This window comes from Lutra lutra, chromosome 8, assembly GCF_902655055.1.
Source record: "Lutra lutra chromosome 8, mLutLut1.2, whole genome shotgun sequence".
Classification (NCBI taxonomy): Eukaryota; Metazoa; Chordata; class Mammalia; order Carnivora; family Mustelidae; genus Lutra; species Lutra lutra.
In genome coordinates, this window is record NC_062285.1 from 98,612,413 (window position 1) to 98,632,320 (window position 19,908).

Here is a 19,908-nt window from a genome sequence, read left to right on the forward strand (position 1 = left end):
TGGAAGCTGGCCAAAGCATTACTTAGAATAATGGTAAAATTATTTTTAAAACTTAAAAATTCTTTTTTTTTTTTTTTTTTTATAAGATTTTATTTATTTGGGCACCTGGGTGGCTCAGTGGGTTAAGCCGCTGCCTTCGGCTCAGGTCATGATCTCAGGGTCCTGGGATCGAGTCCCGCATCGGGCTCTCTGCTCAGCAGGGAGCCTGCTTCCCTTCCCCTCTCTCTGCCTGCCTCTCTGTCTACTTGTGATCTCTCTCTCTGTCAAATAAATAAATAAAATCTTTAAAAAAAAAAAAATTTTATTTATTTATTTGACAGAAAGATAGAGAGCACAAGTAAGCAGAGCGGCAGGCAGAGGGAGAGAGAGAAGCAGGCTCCCCACTAAGCAGGGAGTCCGACGCGGGGCTCAATCCCAGGACCCTGGAATCATGACCCGAGCTGAAGGCAGCTGCTTAACCAACTGAGCCACCCAGGCACCCCTAAAACTTAAAAATTCTTATTTGACTCTAATTATTTTTCCTAAAATCCCTACCAGAGATAATTCAGAGCTCTCCACAATTCCCCCCAATAACCAGAAATTAGAACTTGGTAAGAATAAACCTAGTACGAGCTAAACCTTACTTCCTGATAAGGTTCAAATCTGACAATAAGACAATTTCATTTTCCCTAAAAGGACAATTCATTTTTTAGTCACCATGATGCCTATTATTTTTTTCATTATCATGAACTAGCCAAGGTTATACTGTCATTAAGATCAAGGAGCAGTACTGAAATTCAAGCTTGTCGAATCTTTCTTTCATACCTGTAGGACTTAAAAACTAGAAGAGGACTATGGTAGGGTCTAAAAGGACACGGCTTCACTTCTACTGTTTTACTCTGTGCTGTCACAAAATCCACATCCACAGAAATCTCCTGCAAAAGAAAACAGTAATTGCACAAAGCAAAGACAGCTAGGGTGAATCCTAGACTTTATAAAGCATATGAAATGTTCAGTTACCTGACCATGCAAAGTCTTTTCTGTAATGCCTGTGGTGGTCTTTAAAATCAACTGTTTTAAGCTATCAGCTTTTGAATATAATTTCTGTAATTCACCGATTTTTAACCCTAGAAAAAGTTCTGGTTTTTCTACTGTATTCTTAGTAGGTTTGTTGATGCATTCTTTGTTAGGTGTATCAGTGTGCTTAAGGTTAGGTTTAGTAAAAGAATTCGATTCTAAAAATGATCTTCTTCGTTCCCTGTTCGAACCCGACAAAATCTCATCATCAGCATCATTTTCCTCAGTGTCCAGACTTAATTTATCTTGAGTCAAATCGTGAAGTGACGGTTGAGGTAAAGAAAATTCAGGTTCCTCTTCCACAACTGGAGCAATATTTAGTTGTTCCTTTGCTTTAAGGGCCCGGGCTTCTTTTAGTTTCTGAATTTTCAGGGCATATTCATATTCTAGCTTTTGTAATCGTCTTTTTTCCATAGCAATCAGTTCTGCTGAATGTTTTCTGGGACTTGATATTGGAGAATTGTCCAGTCTCATCATTTTGTTTGGCTGGAGGAAAAAATGATATATATATTTTACATCACTATAATTTCATAAAAAATTTTTTGGTTAAGATAAATGTGTTATCCCTACAATACAGTGCCAATATTAAAAAACTAAATCACTGACAAGAATATAATAGCTTGACAAAACTCCCCAATAGTTATGCCAGTTAATCTATAATCTATGAAAAACAAAAACTATAAAATAAAGCTTCCAAAAATGTGGACATCATTTAAAAACAAAGCTTTAGTCTGTCTGAATATGCAGGAAAAAACCCGAGTTATTTTATACATCTCTTACCCTTGGAAGTATCATGAAAACGTTTTCCTTTACAAAAATAAAATATTTCTACAAACAACTTACTCCAAGGCGATCCTGTTCCAGTTTACGTTTTCCTATTTCTTTACTAGCCACTGCCTTTGCCCGCGCAAGCTCTTCCCCATACTTTAGAGTCAAAGCTTTCTTAATGGTAACACGTTGCTGAACTTTGTGAATCTGAAAATACAGGATATTTCTGGAAATGTAAATGTAAACCTTAGGAGAGAGGAAATACCTTCTTAAACACAGAGCAGCTTTAGGGTATGCACCTGAAAATAAAAATATGCCAATATTATGTCACAATGGAAAACAGTACAAAGGTTATACATTTTGAGGTCTTTGGTTTATGGTTTTGTTTAAAAAAAAATCTGTACCATAAAAATATAAACATGAGACTACAATAACTTAATGTAAAAAAAAAAAAAAAACCAAAAACCACCAATATCTAATGTAAAAAAAGAACATTACTTGTTCCTGAAGCTTCTTTAAAAACATTCTGTTGACACTGAGAATTTTCTCTGTTGCCTGAAGTTGTTCTGTAAGTTTTGTAATCTTTGTTTCAGCATTTCGAACAGATTCTTTCTTCTTAGCTTCTTGCTGTACGAGATTCTTTAAAACAGATTCGTCTTTCATCAAGAGAATCCTAATTGGAGAAATAACAAAATTCTTATTAATGTCTTTCTAAACTAGTAGGCTAACACCATCAGAATAAAAAATTTACAAAGCAGTAGCTTGTTTTACAAAATATACTGACAGGGCGCCTGGGTGGAACAGTAGGTTAGGCATCCAACTCTTGGCTTCTCCTCAGGTCATGATCTCTGGGTGGTGAGATAGGAGCCCCACGATGGACTCTGTGCTCAGCAAGAAGTCTGCTTAGACTCTCTTCCTCTCCCTCTACCCCTACCCACTGCATGTGTACATACATTCTCTCAGATAATCTTAAAAACACATATATTGATATTAAAAGGATGGCTATTTTCATATGCACTAATCACACAGATATTCAAATAAGCATTATTCCATTTTATGAAAGCAACTATGAGTCTGATCTTTTTCTTAAAAAAAAAAAATCATTTAAGTCTGACTAATGTGAATTACAGTTGAAAAACCACTACTAGATTTGACTGAATCTGACCATACAGGACTCCTAAAAGATGAGGACTTAGGACAGAAAACTGCGATGTTTAACATCATTTATAATGCTCCTAATATACACACAAATAAACATCTGATTAACATAATCAAGCACACTTCAAATCTCTAACTCATTTTATCTAAAGCAAGGCAAGCAAGGGGAAAAGGAAGTCTAAATTTTTAAACAATATACAGATGTAAAGTTTGGAAATGAGAATAAAAACAGGACAAAAAATAAATTTATAGATACAGATTTTCATTTTCTCAACTACTAAATATTATAGTTAAGAAAATGAAGGATCTTTCCCTGAAGATATATTTCAACAATCACAACAACTGATATCTAGAAGGAATCATAAAGACAGAGAATATGTGATAGAATGGGGAACAGAAAGACAAAGAATTTTTAAAAACCTTTTCACTTTTTTTTTTTTAAGATTTTATTTATTTGACAGAGAGAGAGAGAGATCACAAGTAGGCAGAGAGGCAGACAGAGAGAGAGAGAGAGGGAAGCAGACTCCCTGCCAAGCAGAGAGCCCGATGTGAGGCTTGATCCCAGGATCCTGGGGATCATGACCTGAGCCAAAGGCAGAGGCTCAACCCACTGAGCCACCCAGGCGCCCCTACCTTATTTCACTTTTTATTGAAGCTACTAAATAAATGGAACTTAAGTGAATTTATTTTAATCTCCTTTAAAACACACACAATATCATTTCATATTGATAACGCTGGAGATTTACAGTCACCACAGCATTTCATTTATGAAGCACATTTTTCAGATCTTCAGTATCAGTAATGTCTAAGCATCACTGTGTATCATAGTTTGGCTAGCAGCAGGTTTTCTTAGTGCATAAAATAATGGCATACTTTAGATATAATAAAATGCTGAAGACATTTATAAAGACTATTTTTAAATGTATTTTATTTTGTTCAGAATACTTAATCTCCAATGTCTTGTAATGAAATGAAAAACAGATCATATTTCTGTTTACTTATAAAAAATTTACAGTCACTAAGTCCTTGAGCTATCTATGGTGCCTTACCAAAACATTTCATATTACATTGTTTTTCATGATTTAAAAAAATAAAGAGTACCAAGATGGTTATAAATTTCTACCTTTTTCCATTAACTGTGGGTAGATGAACTTTTGAAGCTTATTTTAAAAATCATTAAATTATTTATACATTGCTAACTCATCACTGCGATCAACTTTTACAATCTAACTTTGAAGTTTAAGTCAGTTAGTTAATAACAAGAGAATAAGGAACGTCTTACTTGAACAGAAACTCCCCGCCTTATGTATGTAAACCTACAGGGGGACTAGTGGAACAAAACTCACAAGTATTGATGTTAACACTTTGTTCTTCACCAACTAATGATTTCAAGGTGTGTGGAGTGAAAAAGATGTATAGCCACAATCAAATATAATCATTTCTATCAAATATATGCTAATGGTCCTCATCACAAAAAAATCTTTAACTATATATGGGGACAGATGTTACTATACTGTGGGGATCATTTCATATAGTAGTACATAAATACCATATCATTATGTAGTACACCTGAAACTAATATAATAATATATGTCAATTATACCTCAACAGAATAAATAAATTCCCCAAATATGTGAATGAATTCTAGGATTCATTATGTTCATCTTGTGAGGTACTATTTTTTTTTTAAGATTTTATTTATTTGACAGAGATCACAAGTAGGCAAAGAGGAAGGCAGAGAAAGAGGAGGGGAAAGAGGTCAAGCAGAGAGCGAGACGTGGGGCTCGATCCCAGAACCCTGGGATCATGACCTGAGCTGAAGGCAGAGGCTTTTAACCCACTGAGCCACCCAGGCGCCCTGAGGTTGTATGTCTTCAAAATTTTGAAACACCACTCAAAACACAGTGATTTCACAAAACATGTTAAGTTTAGGATTGTAACTTAATATTCACACATTCATAACAACACCATATTTGACTATGTGTATTATTGAACAGACTGGGTAATGACTCTTTTTAACAAAGCAGCCCACCTTTAACAACAACAATACGGTTCCAATGAAGGTATTTCAAAGATGTCAAAGTTTTAAAGAAAATTCCAAAACAAAGAGTTTCATCCATGTTTTTAGCAATGAATAAGCCATGTGTATATCTGAAGGGAAACAAATCTCCTTTGAAGTCTTGAAATTTTCATTTAAACATTAGTACTATTACTTTATGTAAATGTACAATTCAATAAAGTGATAGTCTTCTATAGTTTTACCAAGTATGAAAGAATCTATAATCATATAGTATACTTTTTATGACATACAGCCACAAAAATGCACCAATATAATACAGGAACATTTAAATACATACCAATATTTAATCAGATAAAGAGGCTCACCTATGTTTTTTAAGTTTTGCTTCTGCATCTGTAACCTGCTTAGTAACCATTGCTATTCTGCCAATCCCATCAATTTCCACATCAGAGTTTCCTGGGGATGATGAACTTGTCTTCAGCTGATCTGATTTAATCAAACGCTGTTTCTCTCTACTAAAATAACCAATGAAGGCAGATGAATTATACAAGAAATAAACTAAAATTATTTATCTTTAAAGCTCTATTCTATTTCATAAAATAAAAATATTAATCATATTGACTAATAATGATGACCAATATGCATGACCAAGCTGGCATTCGAAGTTGATAGTCTGCGTAGCCTAAGTATAGAGTTGTCAAATCACTTTGTTGTACACCCAAACTAGTGCAACATTATGTGTCAACTACACTTTAATTTAAAAAAAGAATATTGCTGATTCTCCTAAGTATTTTTTCAGCTTTACTGAGGTATAACTGACAAAATGATATATTTAAAGTGTAAAAATGACTTAGTGTAGTTCTCTTTTATAACAGCTGTCATTTTTCTCTAAGCTGTTTATATCTCAGTGCACCACTGTATTCAAGTCTATAAATGATTATCTGGCTCCCCCTTCTGTGAGTTATAAAAACATTAAGTCTGGATCTTGGATAAAATCAGCACCACTCATCTCCCAATGTCAATAAACTGTATAAAGACTAAGTTAAGTACTGAAATAGCACATACCTTTAAAGCTAATTACAAAAAATGCTACTCACTTGGCAATCTCTTCCTTTAACAATCTATATTCAATCTTCTTTTCTTCAGGCAAAGCTTCAGGTGTTCGCATGGGATCATTTTCTTTTTCAGATTTTGGAGGTACTTTCGGTTTTGAAGCTTGCTAGAAAATAGTTAAAGTCAACCAGATCAACAGCTTCCAATAAAACCACTGAAATTTATATTTCACATCACAACCCAGTGCACATTTATGTAGTTAGAAATAACTGAATAACTTCATAATTATTTTCTATTTGTTTTCTTAAAACAATGCAGCCTGTTAGCCACAACTTAACTGTATGATCCACTACGTCTACAGTTTTAAAATAATCAAACTAAATCATATGTAACCTACATACGTATAGTAAAAATAGGGGTAAAAGTTATATTTAGATTTTATGTTTAATAAAAACTGTTTATTGGTAATGTGATACAATTTTCAAAGCAATACATTTCCTTAGTACAGAGGACAATTATCCACTCAATTTTTACTAGTTTGAAAAAGGGACTAGTCAGTTGGAAAAAAAATGGATTTTTGATAGTTAAATCTAATTAAATTTATACATTCTTCACTCCGTAAAGTCCTAAATAACACAAATACTTAAAATATTTCCACAATTCAATATATTAAAAATCTAGACCTCTAAGGTCTAATTTTTGGGGGAGGGAAAAAAAACCTTTAATGACTATCAATAAATCATCTTTTTATCTTTCATTATTGCACTGACCTCAGCAGTTCGTCTCGCTTCTTTAATCATGGACTCCAATCCACCAAAAACACTATTTGTTGACTTGGAAGCCTCTCCATCAGACTCACTGTCATCTGAATCATTCAGTGTTACAACTACTGACTTATGCTTTGGAAGCTGCAAAAATAATATATTTGTTTCTTCTGATGACAAAAGTAACTATTTTTTCTTGGTTCTACCCCCAATTAGATGTGTTGCCTTGGACAAGTCATTTAATCTCTTGAATTTCAATTCCTAAAAATAATGGACTCCAAGTAGACAGTCTATGGTTTCTTATGGTTATGCTGAATATCTAACTTTGTCCCACTTCACCAATACTGGTGTTTTGCCCACCACATAAAATACTCTTTATTTTCTGTAGTTCTAGAAACTACTATGATCATCTTTCCATTAAGTTTTATTTTCCCCAACTTTCTTTTTTTTCTTTAATTATTTTGGGCAGGGGGAAGGGCCGAGGGAGACAGAGAAAGAATCTTAAGCAGGCGCTCTATCCCACAACCTTGAGATTACAACCTGAGCTGAAACTAAGAGTCGGATGCCTAACCGACTAACCATCCAGGCGCCCTATTTTCTCCAACTTTCTATAAAGAACTATAATGCCACCTAAATTAGCTATCTTATCAACCAAACAAAAACTTAGCAATTCTATATAGTTACTGACAAAACTTTTTGGCTTTTGTGGTTATATAGAGAGGGTAAGTGGCCAAAATTGGTTTACCTGAGGTAAGATTTCAACTTGGCTTTGGCTCCAGTTATTTTATTTCAAAGCCATTGGAAAACAAGGTAAAAAGAAACTATCATTTCAATTTATTTAATGGATATCAGTAAACATCATAAATAAATCCTGCCATTACGGTATAATCAATAATTGAAAAAAATACTAGCAAACATAAACAAAGGTGGGAGAAATAAAAAACATACATACAACTTGCTAAAAGTAACTCTAGAACAAAGAAAATCTGAATGGATTAATTTATATAGAAAAAAATGACAAAAAAAAATAATGCTTCTCCAAAAACATTATCAACTAACTACTAGTTTTCAAGCAAAGAAACTGCTCCCATTTCACTATTAATAAATAAAAATTGTTTTTACTTATATATGAATATATGTAACATATTTAAATGAACTAGGAGTTAGGGAATAAGACAGCAGCAAAATTTCATAAAAATTTCTCAGAAACTGTTTAACAGAATTAATTATGTTGCTTTGTTTTTACCGAGATCACAGTTCGTGGAAGACGAGGTCCTCTGTGAAACTTTGGATTCTGTATCCTAGGCTGAGATACTGTATTAATACTGACTATCGATAGATTGCTTCTTGGCACAGGCTGTGAATTGTTCAGAACTGGAGGTGAAGGTGGGTCACTGTTACTGGATGTTTCCTAAATAAGGAAAAAAGAAATATGAAACATTTCTAAATAAAGAAATTTCTGTCATCTTGAAAAGTCCTGCTAAATTAGCTTCAGACTTATCATTACTCTGAAAGGTTCAATGAATCCCAGAGAAAAGCAAAGCTAAAACTAGGGTCAAGAGCACCACCTAGAGGTTCAGGCACCTAAATTACCTCTGGCTTAAAAGCTCTTTTATTTGCAAGAGATTTAAGGAGCTCTTCTCTAAGCAGCATTTCTTCCTCCTCTTCCTCATCTGCAAAAGGTGGTTTTGGAGGCTGTTCTGGATCTTCAGGTGGGAGAGGTGGTAAAGGTGGTAGAGGAGGTAGAGGTTCAAGAGAAACACACAAGCCTTCCACATAAGGCTGGCTCAAAGGTGGCATAGACTAGTTATTTTTAAAAGAGAAAAAAATAGTAATTACAGCACAAATTTTACAAATTTCAAATATTTATCTCTGGAGCAACATTAAATTTAAAAAAGATAAACTTTAGGTTATTACTTTAATTGTAAGCATAAGTGAACTGTCACTTAGTAGATCTTAAAACTAAACCAAATTCAATATTCAACCATAAAAAGTATAATTTTTACAAGTAAAAAAACATTTTTTGAAACATCAAATTTTTGAAACATCTAATTTATGAACTTCAGGGTAATTATACAAACTTCTCCATTCCCCTTCTTATATTCACTCAGCTTTCCAAAAGACAGAAATCAAAGTTTACAGGGTCTCTTCTCTAGATGATTACCTGAAAACAAGTGAGGATACTGAAAACCAAAACATATGATAGATATTTAAGTAAAAAAAAAAAAAATTAGGCACCAAAGGAATTCTGGAAATAGTCCAGAGTATCTCAAGAACTATCCAGAAGAATCTCTTAGATGTTTGGGCGATGGCTTCTTAGAAAGTACTTATGCAGAAAACTAAATTTATACAAATATCGGAGTTTAGATATATTTTTGTTTCAAAGAACTACCAGAATTTCTCTCGGCATTTAGTTCATCCATTCTCCATTTCCCAAAAGGAAACATTTCAAGGAAGAAGGGGAAAAAAAAGTTTTTTTTTTTTACTCTGTGCTCTCATATCCCCTCACCTTAAGCTTCCAAGGAGGACACCAGATGTCCACCTAGGAAATGTGAAATGACAAAGAACCCATTAACCTACTGAGAGATCCGACTTGGTCTGTAGGTTCTTTCTAACTAAAAATAACCTCAGAACTTTTACTTTATGATTCTCCCACTTACTTTTTTCTTTCTTCCTTTCTTTTTTTTTTTTTTTAAATGAGGGCCTGGCAGTTCTTTTAAAAAGAAGCTGGGAAAAAAGAAACTAACTTCTACATACAATGTAACATTCTTTAGATGCAATTTCAAATTAAAAATAACTACTCATCAAAAGAGGAAAAAGGAAAAGAATTCATTTCTGAAAGTATCCTAATGCACTTAAGCCCAACTGCCAAAGAAGATAATGCAAAACAGCAGATAATCTTATTCTGCTTTAGAATAAATTTTTGGAGTAGCTACCAGCTGAGAAGTAAAATGGAAACATGCTAAGTACTGAAAGAAAATACACATAAGATTAAAAATTAGCTATGAAAAAAATCTCCAAATGGACAGCCTGCCAATATATAATTAACTATTTATTCTATAGGTTTCAGAGCTATTAATTTTGGTAAACAATTCTACTTTAAGCTCTCTTTAAACATTAACTACTTTTAGTTACGTACCAGTTTTTCAAAACAAATTAGGAAAGACACAAAACAACAGGATAATTTTCTTAAAAATCACACCAATTCACACTTACAGAAACCTGAGGTGGTGGAGGCAAAGAAATAGACGGTGCTGGAGAAAAATACCCCAGTGAACATTCAGAGAAGAATGGTGGCTGCACCGGTGAAGGGGCTGTAAAAAATTTTAAGAGTTTACAAACAAATATACTTTGAAAGGAATAAATTAAGATTATGATATGCCTGAAGAAATACAAATACACATATCTAAGCAGAGTGCAAATTAGTATCTTTAACCTCCATGAGACCTCCCTACCCATTCAATAGTGTCCTTTGTCATCAGAAAGCCAGCCTTCCAACTTAAGTTGACAATTAGTGCCTTAAAACATTCTGTTCCACTTTCACTCATCTACAGGAAAGAGAACAAGAAACGCAAGAAAAACACTTTTTCTTTTTTACAAACTATTTTTAAGGAATAATAAAACAAAAAATTCCTGAATTTGCTGAAGTGTCCTAACCAAAGGACAAACAAAAAACAAACCACTAATGTGGTAATTCCATTCCTCCCTTTATGTGGAATGAAAAAATGAACTACTTAAGTTGTATAGAAAGCAAGTAGGAGGAATGAAAAGAACTACTTCCTGCTGTATTTATCAATTAAATGCACACTCTGTCACATTTAATAATTCTGAAATAGTTAGAATCAATGCATCTCAATGAAACTGTTAGCATTTTTCTCTTCCCTGGTAGCAGATAAAAATAATAATGCATTTTACCTTCAGTGGTTTCTTAAGCCAGTGAAATACGGCAGATTTGAAGACTACTCTTGCTACCCAGTAACTATTTACCTCAGGTAAAGAAACTAACGCTTCTTTATCCCAGCTGTCTCACAAGTCAATATGGCCATTACCCACATGATTTATATGGTTAACTTGTGCCTATATGATACTATTTGAAAATTCAATTGGCCTTTAGAACATTTTACTTCTTAAAAATAAATACCGGTAGTGAATATAGCAAAAAGCTATAATTTGACAAAGGTGAGTAAAGAGTACATTCTCAACTAATTTTTTACAAAAGTTTTTGAAAGCATAGTATATAAAATTATTTTATAGAAACAGAAAGTATTAATAATATTGTTAATACTTGGGAATACAGTGAAATATCTTGAAGAACCTGGAAGCAAGAAAACTTAATACTGACCAAAGAGAGTTAAATTCTGAAATCAAAACATAATATTCTGAAACAAAACATAATATGAAACAAACATAAGCCTAAAGAGTAACCAAAAAATAAGCACTTTTGGTAAACATAACCAAAATCATATAGATTTTTCTGTTTCTGTCTAGACACAACTAAAGTAAGATTCTCATTTTGTTTTGTTCTGACAATATGACCACAGGGAGAAAAACACTGATGATATGATCTTTCAAGTAAGTGTTCCAGTTCCTAGAATGCCAACTGCATTCAGTTATCTGCTTCAGTTTTACATGTTTTAATTAGTGAGAAAATAGGTCTCCCACAGAATCACCCCTGAATAGCAACTAAAGCAAGTCTCCAGCCCTCAAGAAGAATCACATCCTAGAATATGCAATCTAACTGAACATTGCCCTGAGCAGTTCTAACCAGCCTCTACTGAGATGCCACTAGTAGTACCACTTACCATCTCCAAATTCCTACAAAGTAACATCACTGGAAGGAGAAAGGAACCCAAGAACACGAAAGATTTTTTTTTTCCCACTAAAGCAGAAATTGTCTATGATATAAAGATAACTTAAGAGATGAAAAATTTATTTTTTTTAATTTAAAAGCAGTGTTCTCCTCTTTCCCACAATCTTCATTTTTAAGATCAAACAGTTAATAGCAGACTTTAAACACTGCCTTTTTATTTAAATGCTATCTAGAAAGAAACACCTGAAAGAAAGGTTAGTATCATATATTTGAGGTTTGCTCTCAAAGTATCTCCACTAAATGTCTACGGTTTCCCAATTCACCAGCTAACATCTCTTTCATTACACATTTCTTTTAAGCTTTTGGGCAGCTTTATGATCATTGTCCATTTATGAAAATTTGTGAATATGTGAATGTTTCCAGTTTGGGCTCATACCTGGAGAATTGGTTTCACTGTCTGTATCCATAGCAACTTCTTCATAGTTATCGTACTGATAAATGCCGCCTCCACTATCAGTAGGTTGCTTATCTAAGGATCGTCTTAGGTCAGGATCTGAAGACTAATAACACAAGATATTTTTCAGTTTCAAAGCATTTTCTGTCTTAGTCTATTCTTAGGCTAGAAATTATAAAACAATTGACAGTTATCCTCTAGGGAACAGCATCAAAAATCATATTCCTCTGTAAAATAAGATGACACTAAGTTCCTGAACACTTATAGCCTCTCTGTATGAGAAACTGGATGAATAAATTCAAGTTTTATGCCATCAAGACTGTATTTTAGAGGCTCCTTGGTGGCTCCGTTGGTTGAGCATGTGACTCTTGGTTTCAGGTCATGATCTCATGATTGTGGGATCAAGCCCTGCACTGGGCTCTGTACTCAGTGCAGAGTCTGCTTCAGATTCTCTGTCCCTTTCCCTTACTTTCTCTCTCTAATGAATAAAAATCTTTTTTAAAAACCCTATATTTTAAAGTATTTTGAAAAAATACAGTAACATCTTAGTTATGAATACACTGATGACAGCTGAAAACTAGAAACTCTTAGGTGATATGTCTGTGTGTAGTTTTCTTTTTGTATTTCTTACATTTCACTCAGAGATAGTTTATAGCTAACAAAACCTATCCAGATTGGTAAGAGTAATGTACAAATACATACTTTTCTCTTTAAAAAGATTCTAACAAAGTACTCTTTAGCAGTTCCAAGTATTATAAATTCCTTGCTTAAGCAAACCTAATTTCTGACTCCTTAAAATTAAAGAGTTCTTATTCTTTAATATCCCTCTCTTCTTCAACAATTCATTCACAAGCATAATTTCAAATCTCAAAATCCTGAAATTTGTCACTGGTAATACATCACAAGATTAATTATTAAATCTCCAGTTTACTGCCTGACACCATCCATAATAAACAATGACAATTATCAATGACATTACTTGGTAAAAGTTTGCAAATGCTAAATAAGTAACTAAAAGTAAGCACAAGCACTAATGCTATGATGATTTAACTTTCTTTAAAATAGTCCATACCAATTAGTTGTGACACACTTTTAATTCTACAATACTAAACAAATGCTAAAAAAAAAAAATTAAGGAAGTTCTGCCCCTATATTTAGGGTATGGCTATTTTCCAGATAAGTCCTCACTACAATTTAGTAATCCTACTTTTTTTTTTTTTTTAAGATTTTATTTATTTATTTGACAGAGAAAGACACAGCAAGAAAGGAAACACAAGGAGGGGGAGTGGGAGAGGGAGAAGCAGGCTCCCATGCCAAGCAGGGATCCTGATGCAGGGCTCGATCCCAGAACCCTGAGATCACAACCCGTGCCAAAGGCAGCTGCTTAATGACTAAGCCACCCAGGTGCCCCAGTAATCCTACTTTCATCTAAATAGAGAAAGATGAAAAAGCCATAAGGAGACTTTGCTAACCATACTTTTTATTTTTCATTTCTTCTATTTCTAATATCTACAACAACAGAAAACTCATTCTTAATTATAACCAAACCTCCCTCCTCCCCCTAAAAGTTATAACAAGTTCTATTAAACACAAAAACTCTATACTTTTTCTTAGTTGATTGTATTTATGAAGATAATAAGGACACTTAAATTTGAATAATGTTTTGATTTTATATTTTTACACTCTTTACCTTACTTCTTGATCTCCTCTTCCCACCAACCAATTTCATGAATCGATTGTACTGCTCTTCCTGATTTGAGAGATCTCGAATTTTTCTGATTTCTTCTTCTCTTTTCCTTCTCTCTTCTTCTTCAGCTTGTTTCCGCTGATCCTCTTCTTTCTGTCTTTCCTGTTCTTTTTGTTGTTGTAGTTTCTTCCATGCTTTTGTTTGCTGCTTCCTTAATGCTTGTTTAGCTTTATATAAAAATACAGAAACATTGGTATCAGTTATAATTTTCTAGATAAAAGAAAATAAGAGCTTTATAATTTATTTTCATTGTCATTAAATCAAATATACAAATGCTCCTTCAAGTTCTGTTTATATAGGACTGTCTCCCATTCGGGGCCCTAAAGTTCCCAAACTCCAAACTTTCTGAATTAAAATCTTAAAACTGTATTGATATATGAAATCAAAAGAATTTAACAGAAATGATCACCTGTAGTGCTAACTTTTTTGGCTGAATGTGTTTTCGTACTGGTTTTAACTTTTTGCTGTACAGTTTTCGTCTTAGTCAACTTTTCTTTGCTTTCCTTCATCACCTGCTGTTCTTTTTGTTGCCATTTTTTACTGGCTGACTGAAGAGCCAAAAGACGAAGTTGTAGTTCTGACAGTTCCTCTTCATCTTCACCAAGTTTCTTTGAAAAAAGAAATAGTTGTAACTTTTTAGTTTAGTTTTATTATTTGACTTTAAACATTTCACCAAGTCAAACCTTTCCAAGGATCAGAATTTAGTTGTAAAGCAAATACTTAACGGCAATATAAGTAAAATAAGAAAACTGAACTATTTACCACAGCCCTACACCTCCAATCCCTATGATACAGACAGATCAACCTGTGGAGGGTGTGTGTGTATATCTAAGTTGAAGAGTTAGAGGGGATGAATACAACCGATGGAATAGTATGATGCAAAAGGGAAGTGTCAGAGATCAGCATTTAATTGAGCCTCCCAAGCAAGAAAGTAAAAATCTGATGACAGCAAATGCAAAATATAATTGAAAATGTCAGGTAAACAAAGCACAGATTCTTTTTTTTTTAAAGATTTTATTTATTTGACAGAGAGAGAGAGAGAGAGACACCTCACAAGTAGGCAGAGAGGTAAGCAGAAGGAGAGGGGGAAGCAGGCTCCCTGCTGAGCAGAAAGCCTGAGGCGAGGATGTGGGACTCTTGATCCTAGGACCCTGAGACCTCGACCACACGCTTAACACACTGAGCCACCCAGGCGCCCCTAAGCACAGATTCTTAATTGAAGTACATGGATATAGTGGGGATAGATGTATTTGGGAGTCCTCTGGCTTCCCTATCCTTTGAAATTAAATGCAAAACTGTTTTTCTTTTATGCATATGTATAAAAAAGGAGGGAATCAAAAGAGACTAAGAAACTAAGACTCAAAACGTCAAGGCTCATTTACCTAATAATCTTTGCTTACACATGAATTATAATCACATTTGTCTAATATCCAATTAAATTATTTAACTTCTTAAGATACTTTAACCACAAAGAAAACAGTGGGTACTTCCTACTGGTTTCACTCTACTATGAACTATTATAAATGCCTAACTGAATTGCCACCACATATTTCAGTACTTCAGTTTATCCAACAGGCTATAAGTACCCTTTCCACTGTTGGGAAATATATGTAACAAAGGAGTTGAAAAAATTATCTTTTTTTTAACTCTAAGTCACTTAAACATACCAAATTCTACTACTTGGTCCTGTAGTTCTAGAACTATGCTATCCAGTATGGTGGCAATGAGCCCCATGTGGCTATTTAAATTTAAATTAACTAAAACTGAGTAAGAAATTTAGTTCCTCAGCCACGCTAATCACATTTCAAGTGCTTAAAAGCCACATGTGGTTAATAGCTACCATATTGGAAAGTGCAAATAAAGAACATTTCCCATTATTGTAGAAAATTCTATTGGATAGTGCTGATCGAAAGCATTTAAAATAAAGCTATCGTCACTGTTCCATGGAGACTTAAGAGTCTTTGATTACTTTTTGCAACCACTCCTTTTGGAATAAAAAAAAGAAGTTACTCGTTTAGTCATACAACTATATGCTACATAAACCAGCTACCTGATGAGCAAGATTACTGAACCCCATTTAGCTCCTGGCTCTAACATTTAAGTCCTACATAACTTCAGGTAACTCACTTAATCTATCCATATAAATCTTACCTCATTTGTAAACCAAATAATGTCCCCCTAATTTATGAAGTTATTTTAAGGACATTAAAAATATATATATACATGCACACACATATGCATGCGTGTGTGTGTGTGTGTGTGTGTGTTTGTGTGTACATGGGTATATGTTGTATTATCAATCTTAAATTCAGGATCATCTCTTTTCTAAAGCTTCTAGGCTCTTTGCTTCATTTTAATTTACTCATAAAAACTAATTGAAATCTTAAAAGAAGGAACTGAAGGTATTTCAGATCTCTAATTCAACAAAGAAAAGGCTTGGGCTATTGAGAGCTACTACATGTCAAACACAGTGCCAGGTGCCTCTGTACTTTATCCTGCTCAACCTGGCCACAATCCAGAGAACAGGTGATATCACACTCATTCTGTAGAAAAGGAAATCAAGGCAAGCAAAGGCAAAGAGCTTACACAAGAACACTCAGCTAGTAAGAGGAGCTAGAACCGAATAGCAGGTTAAGGTCTAACTCCAAAGATTTCCCACACAGGATAATCCCCCAAAAGCAGGAAAACAAACTCTCTGGGTGAAAATTAAAAGTTTCAAAAAACTAACTAACAAAAAGATCATCTATGGATATATATAAAAAACACTTCAATTAAATTCAATTTAACTGAACCCAGCACAAAGATACTGAAGGACATCTCTCCAGATTTTATCTTTAAGATTTATGTCCAAATGGAAGTAATGATAAAAGAAATGACATAAAGGAAATGAGTAGAAAGCAAGACAGAACCTTCTTTCAAAAGAAAAGAGTAAAGCAGTATAAGAATCAGTCTTACAGAGACACCCAATTCCAGAAAGCAGAATCTTACCTTTTCAGATAGAATGTCTGAGGCACTAATTCTTCTTGTTAAATTTTGTTCTTTATCTTCTAATCCTTTAAAATAAAACAGCATACTTTGAATACTCCAAAAAACAGCTACCATCAATTTAAAATAAAATGCTGTATGATATTTAGTAGTAATTATTTTAAGAAGTCCCTCGTTTTCACAATCACTGACTAAGAAGGAAAGAATTCTATTAGAATGAAAATCTGACCAAACTTTTCATATCAGCCTCATTTCTGAAGTTATCAGGCAAAATGATTCAAAATATTAAATAAGTTAAAACCGTACTTTGATAAAAGGACTATGAATTAAAAGTAATTATTTCAATAACAATATTTACATTAAGTTGGCAGCACCTTATGAGCACAAAGCTACCTTAAAAACAAGTACAAACCATAAATTTCAAACTATAAATCTAACTTTACACAAAGTCTATAAAAGCAGATAATTGTTTAATTCACCAAACATGTAGTTAGACACTGTCCTACCACGGTTATGGGTCTCTACAGTACAGTTATTTCAATTCTGACTCAATACTTCCAAGATGAAAATTGGTCTTTTGCAGTCATGCTGTATTTTTTAAATTATTATCCAGAATTCCAAACTGAGCTAAAGACAATTATCAGGACATAGGTGGTAGTTAAAGCCATATAATTAAGAACACCCTTGGAGAATGGAATAGAGGGCATTCGACAGTTGAGGAAACAAAGGAAAACTTCAAAAAAAAAAAAAAAAAAAAAGGAAAGAAAATCAGAAGGTTTTAAGAAATTCTAGATGTGTATGGTATTATCAAAACCCCCAAATTTCATATTTATCAAGAACATCATCACTAAATATAGTAGATATGTCTACTCCCTTTAGAATATTCTCAACATTGTGGCCTGAATGGTCCTTTGGGAATATAAATTAATTATACCAGTCTTTTGCTCAAGATCCTTCAGTAGTTCACATTTCATTTGGAATAAAAACCAAAGTTCTTATGAGGCTCTACATGATCTATCCCAACCCATCATCTCTGACTTCTTGTCTTCCACTACTCAGCACCCGCCCCCTCTTTTTTAGGGGCAAGGCCTGTTATTCCTCAAATATGGCAGGTACCCTTCTGCCTTAACAGTAGTTATTCTAGTTTGTTGATTCTCAAACTTTACCAGGTATTAGAATCAACAAGAAGGTTTGTTAAATACAGATTCTTGGGCCCCATTTCCAGGGTTTCCAATTCAGTAGACCTAGGATAGGGCCTGGGCATTTGCATTTTTTTCTTTTCATGTTTTTTAAAATTTTAAACAATTTTTATTTATTTGAGAGAGATCGCACATGCGCTAGAAAGAGAGGGAGAGAGAGCACGCATGAGAGCGAGCTAGCGCAAGTGGGGTCAGGGGCTGAGTAGAGGGAAGGATGAGAGGCTAATCCCTGGACTCTGGGATCAGGATATGAGCCCAAGGCAGCCTTAACGGACTGCTTAACCAACTGAGCCATCCAGGCACCCCAGCATTTGCATTTTTATCAAGTTTCCTGGTAATCCTGGTCCAAGGGCCAAAGTTAGAAAATCAATACTCTAGGGGTACCTGGGTAGCTCAGTTGTTAGGCGTCTGCCTTGGCTCAGGTCATGATCCCAGAGTCCTTGGACTAAGGGCTGCATTGGGCTCCCTGCTTAGCAGGAAGCCTGCTTCTCCCTCTCCCCCTGCTTGTGTTCCCTCTCTCACTCTCTCTCTCTGTCAAATAAATAAATAAAATCTTAAAAAAAAAATCATTGCTCTAGCTATTTATTATCTGCCTAGAAAGCTCTTCTCTCGCATATCCATTTGGCTATTCCCTCATGGTCTTCAAAGCCTTGAATTTGAAGGCTTCAAATTCAGGCCTCTCCTGATCACTTATTAATACTGCAATCTGTATCTGCCACCCCCCCTACTTACCCTGCTATACTTTTTCCATAACTGTTTTTTTACTAATCATATTTATTCTCCCCCCTTTCTGAAACGCAAGTCCATGAAGGCACAAATTATTAATCTGTTCATGGACAGATTTCCCAAAGCCTGAAATAAAGTGCTCAATTTCTAAATCACTGGAAGAATGAAATAAAAAAATGAAGGAAAATTAAAATTAATTTTGTAATTACATCAAAGTATCTCTGCCCTGACTAGTTTCAGTGAAGAGCAGAAAAGCAGATGGCACTGGATTGAGAGGTAAAGTGGACAGTCAGCATGGACCAGCCTTTCAAGGAGTCTGGTTGAAAAAACAGAGGTTAAGGGAGACTACAGACTGGGAGAAATCCAAGAAAGGGAGAAATCCCTTTCCTTTGGGAAGGAAAATGCAAATAGTTCATACTAAGAACCTCTTAAGAGAAAGTGGTTAAAGATGAATCAAAATAAACAACAGACGGAGCAAGGTTCCAGAGAAGGTAGAGGTCAGAGCCAGGAATACAGATTAATACAAAGTGGCCATAAACAAAAATGAAATGAAGTGAAATGAAGTGAAAATCAATACAGTTATATGTTTACAGTAAGAAAGTGAGAAGCTGAAAGTTGAGTCAGATCACCTGAAATAGGAGGCACACCCATAGGCTGAACAATAGGAATAAAGATGAGTAAAAGCCTGAAAAAAATAATAAGGTTTAGAAGAGTTGTTGAAAGAAATGGAAAAGCATTTCTTAAAAATGTTTAAAAGCTTAAATGCTTGATGGCAGAGCTGAGAGTCTTGCTGAGGACTAGGGAAGGCAGACAGTAGGGGGTGGAGAGGATGCATATGAAGAAACTAACCAATATAATTTATTCAGATAAAATTTTAGCTTTTTTGGTTTTCCTCCAACTCCTCTTCCTTACTGCTGTCAGTTACATTTCCAAAACAGATACCTGATAACATCATTTTCCTATTTAAAAATATCTGATGGCCCACCTGACATTTAAGAAAATCTATATTCCCTAGCCAAGACATTCAAGGCCCTCTGCAATCTGATTTCAATCTACCCTTTTATAAATTTATATCCAACTCCTCCAAGAAACATACCATATATCCCACACTGTCCCCATTTCAGATCAATCTCAATTAGCCTTTAAAAGTTCTCTGTGCTTTTTATCT

At 34.2% G+C, this 19,908-nt stretch overlaps 1 protein-coding gene across 2 annotated transcripts in view; it reads right to left on the reverse strand.

Moving 5' to 3' along the window:
• ZFC3H1 (zinc finger C3H1-type containing) overlaps nt 1-19,908 on the reverse strand; it is a 53,080-nt gene that overhangs the window by 22,199 nt on the left and 10,973 nt on the right. Inside the window, exons 3-16 of one of the 2 annotated variants that reach the window (XM_047740513.1) lie at nt 16,819-16,883; nt 14,240-14,438; nt 13,774-13,997; nt 12,066-12,189; nt 10,036-10,133; nt 8,413-8,622; nt 8,066-8,230; nt 6,826-6,963; nt 6,100-6,218; nt 5,368-5,517; nt 2,323-2,497; nt 1,900-2,031; nt 1,000-1,542; nt 805-914 (exon numbers count right to left, since the gene is read on the reverse strand). In XM_047740513.1, coding sequence (XP_047596469.1) covers nt 805-914; nt 1,000-1,542; nt 1,900-2,031; nt 2,323-2,497; nt 5,368-5,517; nt 6,100-6,218; nt 6,826-6,963; nt 8,066-8,230; nt 8,413-8,622; nt 10,036-10,133; nt 12,066-12,189; nt 13,774-13,997; nt 14,240-14,438; nt 16,819-16,883 — 2,452 coding nt within the window. Of the gene's footprint in view, nt 1-804; nt 915-999; nt 1,543-1,899; nt 2,032-2,322; nt 2,498-5,367; nt 5,518-6,099; nt 6,222-6,825; nt 6,964-8,065; nt 8,231-8,412; nt 8,623-10,035; nt 10,134-12,065; nt 12,190-13,773; nt 13,998-14,239; nt 14,439-16,818; nt 16,884-19,908 lie in introns of both variants that reach the window. The other variant, XM_047740512.1, reaches the window with a different exon arrangement.